The sequence below is a fragment of the Piliocolobus tephrosceles genome, chromosome 14 (genome assembly GCF_002776525.5).
Source record: "Piliocolobus tephrosceles isolate RC106 chromosome 14, ASM277652v3, whole genome shotgun sequence".
NCBI lineage: Eukaryota > Metazoa > Chordata > Mammalia > Primates > Cercopithecidae > Piliocolobus > Piliocolobus tephrosceles.
Genome location: NC_045447.1, coordinates 9,375,133 through 9,386,350, shown reverse-complemented (window position 1 = coordinate 9,386,350; position 11,218 = coordinate 9,375,133). Strand labels below are relative to the sequence as shown.

Sequence of the window (11,218 nt, the reverse complement as noted above, 5' to 3'; positions counted from 1 at the left end):
CAGAGCAAGACTCCGCCTCAAAAAAAAAAAAAAAAAAGCGAAACGCAATCTCAAAAAAAAAAAAAAAAAAAATCAAGATGTATACGTTTAGAGAAGGAAAGAAGATTTTATTTCTTATAAAAGGGTACATACTGCAAGGTGATCATCCCACAAACTGAGAAGCATGCCTTTGACAGAGGCAGAAGGCAGAGAAACACTAAGCAGACAGGGGCAGGTCCCTGGAAGAACCCTACTTTCCAGCTGAAAAGCCTGAATCCTGTGGCCCAAAGTGAGAACTTCTATCCGTTTGCCTGCTCTCTCCTGATTGGTTCTTTCTGAATAGTGCCTTTTTACCAATCAAATATTGCCATTTCCAAAACTACCTGCAGCCCACCCCACCTCCCATCCCGTACCTTTAAAGACCCCCCCAAGACCCCAGACTCAGTTGGTAGGGAGAGAGAAGTGGCTTGACTGGAGAGAGGCGACTTTCCTTCAGAGTGAAGAGGCTGGACTTCAGAGGAGAAATGACTTAACTTCAGGGAGATGGCTTGACTACAGGGAAGAGCCATCTGGAGTGGCAAAGCTTCAGGGGAGGATTACCTACCCGTTCTATCTGCTTTCCAGTTCACCTCTCTGCTGAGAGTCATTTCTACTGCTTAATAAAATTCTCGCTGGGCGCGGTGGCTCACACCTGTAATCCCAGCACTTTGGGAGGCCGAGGCTGGCAGATCACAAGGTCAGGAGATGGAGACCATCCTGGCTAACGTGGTGAAACCCCATCTCAACTAAAAATACAAAAAATTAGCTGGGCGTGGTGGTGGCAGGCGCCTGTAGTCCCAGCTATTTGGGAGGCTGAGGCAGGAGAACCACTTGAACATGGGAGGCAGAGGTTGCAGTGAGCCGAGATCGGGCCACTGCACTCCAGCCTGGGCACAGAGGAAGACTCCATCTCAAAAAAATAAATAAATAAATAAAAATAAAATAAAACAAAATAAAATAAAATTATCCTCTTTCACTATCCTTCAAGTGTCCAGGTGACCTCATTCTTGGACACTGGATGAGAGCTCAGGACTCACCAACTGCGGGTACCCGAAAAAGGTTGTCATGCTGGCCCTCTGCTGTCACTGGTGGAGGGCAGCCACCCCACACGGTAAAGCAAGGAGCCTACCGAGCTGATAACACACTGCCGTCCATGGACAGCAGAGCTAAGAGAGCACTGTAACATGTACTCTGGGGCTTCAGGGTTTGCAGGCACCCCAACCTGGGCACCGCCATGGGGCCTGCATGGAGCCTCCTTTTGCCCACGCCCAAAGCAGCCAGCCGGATCCTGCACTTGCCACCCACATGCTCGCTCCCACAAGGGGCTGAGCATGGCGGGCCGACATAGACAGGGCACGCCACCGTGCCTGGCTAATTTCATCGTGTTTGTCAGGCTGGTCTCGAACTCCTGACCTCATGATCCGCCCTCCTCGGTCTCTCAAAGTGCTGGGATTACAGACATGAGCCACCACATCCGGCCTTGGACCCCCCTTTTCTTTCTGGAGCCTCTCACCTCCCCAGGCAAGCCCAGGTGTCTCCTTGGTATCCCACATTCCTACATTAGAGTAACCATCACAGGGGATTGTGATTAAGTATCCGCTCCCCAGACAATGAACTCCCCTGGGGCCACCACATACCTGCCTCCTGTCCACCACTGAGCTCCCATGTCCAGCCAAAAGGCTGGCAGACAGAAAACATTAGTTGAATGAATGAAGGAATGTGGCTTTACTGACAATTATAATTTTCCTTTTTTTTTTTTTTTGAGATGGAATCTTGCTCTGTCACCCAGGCTGGAGAGCAGTGGTGCGATCTCGGCTCAATGCAACCTCCGCCTCCTGGTTTCAAGTGATTCTCCTGCCTCAGCCTCCTGAATAGCTGGGACTACAGGCACATGCCACCGTGCTGGGGTTTCACCATGTTGGGCAGGATGGTCTCGATCTCCTGACCTTGTGATCCACCTGCCTTGGCCTCCCAAAGTGCTGGGATTACAGGCGTGAGCCACTGCTCCTGTGCTTTTTTTTTTTTTTTTTGAGATAGAGTCTCGCTCTGTTGCTTAGGCTGAAGTGCAGTGGTGCGATCTTGGTTCACTGCAAGTTCCGCCTCCTGGCTCAAGCAATTCTCTTGCCTCAGCCTCCCAAGTAGCTGGGATTATAGGTGTGTGCCACTATACCCGGCCAACTTTTGTATTTTTAGTAGAGACGGGTTTTCACCATGTTGGCCAGGCTGGTCTCGAACTCCTGATCTCAAGTGATCCATCACCTCAGCTTCTCAAAGTGCTGGGAATAGAGGCATGAGCCACCACTCCCAGCCGACAATTGCAATTTTAAAACGTACTTGTGCCTGGCTCTTCACAGTTATGGAAGGGCTGACACTCCGTCCTCTTTTCATGCTCACCAAAACCCTGTGATTCAGGAAAGGGAAAAATTTTATCCCTATTTCTTTTTTCTTTAGATGGAGTCTCACCCTGTGGCCCAGGTTGGAGTGCAATGGTTGGATCTCAGCTCACTGCAACCTTTGCCTCCCGGGTTCAAGAGATTCTCCTGCCTCAGCCTCCTGAGTAGCTGGGATTACAGGTGTGTGCCACCACACCTGGCTAATTTTTTTTTTTTTATCTTTAGTGGAGACAGGGTTTCACCATGTTGGGACAGGCTGGTCTCGAACTCCTGACCTCGTGATCCACCCACCTCGGCCTTCCAAAGTGCTGGGATTACAGGCGTGAGCCACTGCGCCCGGCCTCATCCCTATTTCATTTCACACAGGGGTAAACTCTAGAGAACTGAAGTGGCAACACTTGATTCCATCTCAGGTCGGCCTGATCCCAATCCTGGTGTTTAGTGTAAGACCCAGATAGGTGGCCAGAACTGAAGACCCCTTGACTCCAGCTCTCAGAGACACTGTCTAGCAGGCGAGACCTGGCACTTTGGCAAACAACTCCAGAACAAGGGGGAGAATGGGGACAGTATAAGAGCATGCTGCGGGAAGTCAGGGGCGGTAGTATTTGAAAATGGTCGCCTGGAGAGTGGGAAGGATTTGTTGTAGGGAACGACAAGAGTAGAGGATCTTAATGTGAGAGGACAGGCTGCTTCGGCGTCCTCCAAGAAAGCACTTCCGAGGGCTGGCTGTTCCGCTTCAGCCGCTTTAAGAGTGGCCCCGCCCCACCCAGCCGCCCGTGTCGATCTAATCTGAATGGCCAATAGTAGAAGAAAAGAGACCACTTTCGCGGTTCAACCGCACTAGGGGGCGGGGAAGAGGGCGGGAGAGGCGGGCTATCAGCTTGGTCACATGACCCGCCTAATTGGCCAGAGGCTGAGGCGGCCCTGAGCGACTTAGCGATGCTCATTGGCCAGAAACGGGTGGGCCTGGCGCTAGGCCACGCCTCCGACGGCCTCGGTTTGGTTGCGCAGCTGCAGGGGAAGGAGACGCTGCCCTTCCGTAGCGATGGGATCCCGGGTGAGTATCGGCCCGGGCTGAGCCCCCAAGGCGGTCGGGCAGCGCGGCAGGGCCCGGGACTTGAGCAGAGGACCGAGTGAGCGCGGGTGTCCGGGCCCAACTGGACCGGGAAGGTGCCGGGTTTGGAATGAGTGGGTACCCGGGCCAGGGACGGTGCGAGAGGGTGCCTTGCTTGGGAGTGGAACGAGAAGGTACTTGGGTCAGGGAGGTGATGCCCAGGCCTGGAACGTGGCGGGGATTGGAGCAGGCGCGCAGGTACCCGATCCGAGGCGGGGAAAGCACCCGGGATGGAAGGAGCAGGTGTGCTGGCCGTGAGCGGCGCCAGAGGGTACTTGGGTGAGTTTCAAGGATATTCCGGGGTGGGGGCAAGAGAAGAAGGGGCTGCCCAAGATGTCTGGGGTGGAGTGAGCAATTTCTGAAGACAGGGATATTGCTGAGGTCCAGCGCGGGGGTGCCCAGTGCCCGGCATGGTGGGACTGTTGAGGGGTCCGGCATGGGGTGACTAGGAGACTGGGCAGAGTGGCTCAAGGGAGTCGGGGACGTTGTTGGGGTCCAGGCGGAATGAGCGAGTGCACAGGCCAGATTCATTAGTGGGGTTGCCTAGCGCAGGGGAGGAGGCGCGTGGGTTGATAAGCTTAGACACCCAGGCTGAGGGTGCTGTAAGTGCTGTGGTGACGGTGGAATGAGGAGGGGTCTGCCTAAGATTGTAGGGCACAAGAGATGGCTGCCCAAGTGGGGCCAGGCCCTGCACAGCAGTAGAAGTGTCCATTTGGTAGGGGACATTGCTGTGAACTTTTCATTGTGGAGAGGAGGTGGAGGGGTCTCACCTTAGGCCCTGGGGGATGGCCAGGGTGCCAGGGGGACAGGCACAGTGTGGGTTGACTGGATTTGGATCCATCCCTGGAGTGAAGCAGGCTTGGGGGCTGGTGGTGTTACCTTGCAGCTGCAGGATCTGCCTTCCGGTGGGGACAAGGGGCTGCTCTGGTCTCTCCTGCAAACAGTGGGCCTCAGTCACCCCTGGAGCATGTGTTCAGGCTCATCTTTAATGCCATGTGGGCTTCTCACTTAGAGGCCCAGAAGTCCTACAGGTGTGGCCTGGAAGGAGCAGTGGCAGTCGTAGCTGGCAGCAGCTGGGAAACACTACCACGGTCTCGAGATCCCCCAGAGCTTGGCCGCTTAGCGCTCAGTGACCTCAGGCAGGCCGCCTCATCTCAGAGCCTCCGCGTTTCCCCATCCTTGAGATAAACATTGGTCCTTGCGAGGGTTCTGAGAGGACTGGACCCAAAGCCTGTCGTGGAGAGCCTGTTCTGAGTCTAGCCTGGAGTAAGGGCTTGGGAAATAGTAGCTGCTGGCCCTCTGATGTTCTTACCTTCCCTCTTTCTGAGACCTGAGCCAGCCTGGGGTTGGGGTGAGGGGTAGGGGGATGTGGCTTACCGTATTGACCTAGGTCCTGACCACTGTGGGTCACGTAGCTCAATTCACAGCCTCCTGGTAGGATGTCTCTACCTTTGACAACCTGGAAGCTTCCTTAGCCCCAGAACATCACCCTGCCCGCCCCTCCTGTCTCACACCCCCCCCTAGTCCTAGAGCTAGACTGACAGGCTCCTCAGTCCTTCCCACTCACTGGGGAGAAGCTGTTTCTTCTGCTGGCCCAGTGACTTTGGCCGTCATCCCAGGGAGACAGGGTCGGTCCTGTCCTGTGTGTTCCTTCCGCTTGAGGTCCCGGGAGACCTTGAAGGCATCCTCGGGCTTGGAGCTGGAAGTGGGGGAGCACCCTGCTGGGTCTTGGGGTCCAGGCTAGGTGTGATCAAGCCACTTATTTCCTGGCCTTGGGAAGGGGCAATGGGGTACCCTGTGAGGGAGGGGAGTATTTCCCGAGGTCCAGGGGAAAGCTGCCCAGTACTCTGTGGTCTGCTGGGGCTTGCTACTTCCTGCTGCATGTCAAATTTAGCAAAAAGGGTTGCACTGAGCACAAAGTCTTACTCTACCATGTACCAGCTATGTGACTTTGGACTCCTAACTTAGCTTGTCTGAGATTCAGTTTCCTCATCAGAAACCAGAGGTGAGGCTGGGGGGAAGGTGGGTGGCATCAACTTCACAGAATCCTTTTTTTGTTTGTCTTTTTTTTTTTTTTTTTTTTGAGGCAGAGTCTCGCTCTGTCACCCAGGCTGGAGTGCAGTGGCACCATCTAGGCTCACTGCAACCTCTGCCTCCTGGATTCAAGCGATTCTCCTGCCTCAGCCTCCCAAGTAGCTGGGATTTCAGGCACGTGCCACCACACTGGCTAATTTTTGTATTTTTAGTAGAGATGGAGTTTCACCATGTTGATCAGGCCAGTCTCGAAGTCCTGACCTCAGGTAATCTGCCCGCCTCGGCCTCCCAAAGTGCTGGGATTACAGGCGTGAGCCACAGTGCCCAGCAAGGAAACATTCTTAACTTTGTGGGAGGTAAAAAGATGCAATGATTCTCAGTCTGGGGCCTAAGATTTTTGCTTAGCAAATGGTCCATGGGTTGAAAAAGGTAGAGAAAATATGGCTGAAAGCCCTAAGTCTGAGAGTGACCTGTTTACCTCTCAGGTTCTGGGTCCTCTCCTGGGCTGGCTGGCCAGAGATGTTTCCACTTGCAGGGCCCCTGGTAGGCAGAGAGTCTGTGGGCGTGGGGCTGCCCGCTGGTGGGCAGATGCAGAGGCCTGCGGCCTGATTCCAGACCTGGGGTTCCAGAGGCAAGCTTTGCTCCCGCCTCCTCCCCCATGGATGCTCTTGTGTGCATTTCTGCGTGTTCCCGTGTGCACGTTCTCTTCTCTGTGTTGGTCGTCTGTCTCTTAGCTCTGTGGAGGGGCCCTCTGGTATGTGTGTTCCTGTCCTTCTGGGGCGTGGATGGTGCCCAGGACGCAGCTGGCAACCAGTTGAAGACGTTCTCCTTGGAAGCTCTTGGCCCTGAGGACTTTGCCTGGGGCATTGGCCCTGCCATGGCATTCCGGAGGGCCGAGGGCACGTCCATGATCCAGGCCCTGGCCATGACGGTGGCCGAGATCCCCGTGTTCCTGTACACGACGTTTGGGCAGGTAAGGATTGGAGTGGGTTGTGTTTCTGGTCTGCGAAACACTTCCATGCTCAGCCCAGGGCTCCTCCGTGTCCAGAAACACTGACCCTCGTTCTTGCTTTGCCAGACCTCTGGTGTCTCCTCTTTGGACTGGGTTTGTTGTCTGAGGCTTCAGGCCTGTTCTTTAGCCTAAGACTATATGAACTCTTTTTTTTTTTAATTAATTAAAAAAATTGTTTTGGCCAGGTGCGGTGGTTCACGCCTGTAATCCCAGCACTTTGGGAGGCCGAGACAGGCGGATCACCTGAGGTCAGGAGTTCGAGACCAGCCTGGCCAACGTGGTAAAACCCTGTCTCTACTAAAAATACAAAAATTAGCCAAGCATGGTGGTGTGTGCCTGTAGTCCCAGCTACCTGGGAAGCTGAGACAGGAGAATTGCTTGAACCCAGGAGGTGGAAGTTGCCGTGAGCTGAGATCGTGCCACTACACTCCAGCCTGGGCAACAGAGCAAGACACTGTCTCAAAAATATATATATATATATATTTAGCTGGGCCTGGTGACAGGTGCCTGTAATCCCAGCTACTTGGGAGGCTGAGGCGGGAGGATCACTTGAACCCAGGAGGTGGAGGTTGCGGTGAGCCAAGATCATACCACTGCAGTCCAGCCTGGGCAACAGAGTAAGACTGCATCTCAACAACAACAAAAAAAGTTTTTTTGTGGTAGAAATAGGGCCTTGCTATGTTGCTCAGGCTGGTCTTGAACTCTTGGGCTCAAGTCATCCACCCACCTTGGCCTCCTAAAGTGCTGGGATTATAGGCATGAGCCACTGCACCTGGTCCTATATGAACTCTTGACCTTAGTTACTCAGTCTGTAAAAGGGGTCAGTGCCCCCCTGGCAACTCACATGTTTGTGGCTGACTGGGCTCTTGACCAAAGATCTGCCCTGTGGGTTGCAGTCCCACCTGAGGGGCTCCCAGGCCCAGAGGGCAGAGGGTGAGGTGCAGCAGTAGGAAGTGTTCAGATGGGGTGGCTGGTGAGTGAGTGTCATCATCTTTGAGGCATCGCTGAGAAACAGGGGTCAGCAGATCTGGGTTTCATGTCTGCCTCTGTTGCCCTGAGCACGTGTCTTCACCTGGGTGAGCCTCAGGTTCCTCGTCTGGAAATGACAGGGACTCAGATGGGTACCCCAGGCTAGGTCCTAGTGCAGTGCCAGGCATAGCTGGTGCTTGCTCACTGCAGCTCGTGTCATCATGACTGAGGGTGCCGGCCCTTAGACCTCACCTCCTCAGCACTGGCATCTTGCCATCTTTATGTTTTTGTGGTCCGTGTTTCAGGGAGGCTGGTCAAGTTCCCTGTCTAGGGCAGCTGCCTCTCAGTCTCTCATCTGGTTGGCAGATGTGCCAGAGGGCCGGTGTATGTCCTGTCCCTGAGGTGCTCTGGGGCAGTCCTGCTGCCTTGGACCCAGGGAGGTGTAACCGGCAGCGTCTCTTCTTCCCTGCAGTCTGCATTTTCCCAGCTACGGTTGACGCCAGGCCTGCGGAAAGTCCTCTTTGCCACGGCCCTGGGGACTGTGGCCCTGGCCCTGGCTGCCCACCAGCTGAAGAGGCGACGGAGAAGGAAGAAGCAGGCTGGTCCCGAGATGGGAGGGGAGCAGCTGGGCACGGTGCCGCTCCCTATCCTCTTGGCCAGGAAGGTCCCTTCAGTGAAGAAAGGTAGGTGTGAGGTGGTGGGCATGGGCCTGACCTGGGGTCACATCCTGGGGTCATATCCCAGCTGGGTCACTCTCTAGCTGGGGATCTTGGGCCAGTGACTTCCTGTCTCAGAGCCAAGGTCTCCTCATCTGTGAACAGGATGACAGTAGCATCCCTTCCTCTAGCCACTGTACTGGAGAGTGATGCGGTTGGATGCATGTGCTCTGTTGGTGGTGGTGGTTTTGGTTGTTCTCATTGGCTCAGGACACTTTGGGAGCACCCAGGTCCAGAGTGGGTTGGGGGTGTGGCTCCTGGGTCCAGAGAGGGATGTTCCCCAGGATGAGGTGCAGGAAGGGCCATGTTGTTCTTGAACCACGTGGTATTTCTCCCATCCCCTTCTCTCTTCAAAATTGAGGTTTAGGCCGGGCGCGGTGGCTCATGCCTATAATCCCAGCCCTTTGGGAGGCCGAGGCGGGCGGGTCACGAGGTCAGGAGATCGAGACCATCCTGGCTAACACGGTGAAACCTCATCTCTACTAAAAATACAAAAAATTAGCCGGGCATGGTGGCGGGCACCTGTAGTCCCAGCTACTCGGGAGGCTGAGGCAAGAGAATGGCGTGAACCTGGGAGGCGGAGCTTGCAGTGAGCTGAGATCATACCACTGTACTCCAGCCTGGGTGACAGAGCGAGACTCCGTTTCAAAAAAAAAAAAAAAAATTTGAGATTTAATTTGCATGTAGTAAGATTCGTACTTTTTAGCATACTATTCTTTAGTCTTTGACACAGAGTCATCCCACCACCACCATAGTTAGGAATCATTCAGCTGGTTAGAAGGTAGTGAGTTCACTCAGTTGGTTGCTCACACTCACAGATCACACTCCTATTCTCTTTTTTTTTTTTTTTGAGACGGAGTATTGCTCTGCCACCCAGGCTGGAGGGCAGTGGCACAATCTCGGTTCACTGCAGCCTCAGCCTCCCAGGTTCAAGCGATTCTCCTGCTTCAGCCTCTTGAGAAGCTGGAACTACAGGCATGTGCCACCATGCCTGGCTAATTTTTGTATTTTTAGTCGAGATGGGATTTCGCCATGTTGGCCAGGCTGTTCTCGAACTCTTGAGCTCAAGTGATCCCTCTGTCTCAGCCTCCCAAAGTGCTGGGATTACAGGTGTGAGCCACTGCGTCCGGCCGTCCTTCTACTCTTTTTTTTTTGAGACGGAGTCTAACACTGTCGCCCAGGCTGGAGTGCTGTGGCACAATCTTGGCTCACTGTAACCTCCGCATCCTGGGTTCAAGCGATTCTCCTACCTCAGCCTTCCGAGTAGCTGGGATTACAGGCGTGTGCCACCATGCCTGGCTAACTTTTTGCATTTTTAGTAGAGACGGGGTTGCACCGTATTAGCCAGGATGGTCTCTATCTCCTGACCTCTTGATCCTCCCACCTCAGTCTCCCAAAGTGCTGGGATTACAGGCGTGAGCCAACCCACCCCGCTTTTTTTTTTTTTTTTGAGATAGAGTTTCGCTTATGTTTCCCAGGCTGGAGTACAGTAGCCTGATATCCGCTCACTGCAGCCTCTGTCTTCCGGTTTCAAGCAATTCTCCTGCCTCAGCCTCCCGAGTAGCAGGGATTACAGATGCATGCAACTGTGCCTGGCTAATTTTTGTATTTTTAGTAGAGACAGGGTTTTGCCATGTTAGCCAGGCTGGTCTCGAACTCCTGACCTTGTGATCCACCCGCCTTGACCTCCCAAAGTGCTGGGATTACAGACGTGAGCCACCATGTCCGGCCCCTTCTTCTACTCTTTTTTTTGTTTGTTTTTGAGATAGAGTCTCGCTCTGTCGCCCAGGCTGGAGTGTAGTGGCGCTATCTCTGCTCACTGCAAGCTCTGCCTCCCAGGTTCACACTATTCTGCCTCAGACTCCCAAGTAGCTGGGACTACAGGCGCCCGCCACCACACCCGGCTAATTTTTTTTTGTAGTTTTAGTAGAGACGGGGTTTTACCGTGTTAGCCAGGATGGTCTCGATCTCCTGACCTTGTGATCTGCCCACCTCGGCCTCCCAAATGGCTGGGATTACAGGCATGAGCCACCGTGCCCGGTCTACTCTTTTTCCCTTCTTCTCACTACTACACTTAACTACTCTTAAAAAAAAAAAAAAAAGAAAAAAAAAACTTAAACAAAAGAACTGTTCTATCACTCTCTAAATGCCCTGTGTCAGCCCCTCTCCTACCCTAGCTCTGGTAGCCACTGCTCTGTTTTGTGGCTGCTGCTGTGGTTGTAAAAACTCTTAGGGCTCCTATTAATCTTGTAATACAGGGACCCCGTGTTTGCTACATTGGAATGTTGTCTTGATCTCTTTCCAGGGCAAGGAGTTCTCATCTTGGTCCTTATCTTGGGAGACTTATTTATTTTTGAAACAGAGTCTCACTCTGTCACCCAGATTGGGGTGCAATGGCACGATCTCGACTCACTGCAGCCTCCGCCCTCCGGGTTCTAGCGATTCTCCTGCCTCAGCCTCCCGAGTAGCTGGAATTACAGGCATGAACCACCATGCCCAGCTAATTTTTGTATTTTTGGTAGGCATGGGCTTTTACCATGTTGGCCAGGCTGGTGTTGAACTCCTGGCCTCAAGAGATCTGCCCGCCTTGGCCTACTAAAGTGCTGGGGTTACAGGTGTGAGCCACCGTGCCCCGCCGAAACTTGTTTTAAGAAGCAAAAGCAGGCCGGGCGCGGTGGCTCAAGTCTGTAATCCCAGCACTTTGGGAGGCTGAGACGGGTGGATCACGAGGTCAGGAGATCGAGACCATCCTGGCTAACATGGTGAAACCCCGTCTCTACTAAAAAATACAAAAAACTAGCCGGGTGAGGTGGCGGGCGCCTGTAGTCCCAGCTACTCCGGAGGCTGAGGCAGGAGAATGGCGGAAACCCGGGAGGCGGAGCTTGCAGTGAGCTGAGATCCGGCCACTGCACTCCAGCCCGGGCAACAGAGCAAGACTCCTTCTCAAAAAAAAAAAAAAAAG

At 53.8% G+C, this 11,218-nt stretch overlaps 1 protein-coding gene across 9 annotated transcripts in view; it reads left to right on the top strand.

Moving 5' to 3' along the window:
- The first annotated feature begins 3,304 nt into the window (after positions 1–3,304).
- Positions 3,305–11,218, top strand: part of MIGA2 (mitoguardin 2) — a 27,885-nt gene continuing 19,971 nt past the window's right edge. For 6 of the 9 annotated variants that reach the window (XR_002732571.2, XR_004228462.1, XR_004228461.1 and 3 more), the window contains exons 1-3: positions 3,305–3,468; positions 6,294–6,532; positions 8,013–8,223. Coding sequence is in view for 4 of the 9 variants with exons in the window: in XM_023216981.2 (XP_023072749.1) it covers positions 3,351–3,468; positions 6,294–6,532; positions 8,013–8,223 (568 nt within the window). In the remaining 5 variants the exon portion in view is untranslated. Of the gene's footprint in view, positions 3,805–6,293; positions 6,533–8,012; positions 8,224–11,218 lie in introns of all 9 variants that reach the window. The other 3 variants (XR_004228464.1, XR_004228463.1, XM_023216983.2) reach the window with 1 other exon arrangement.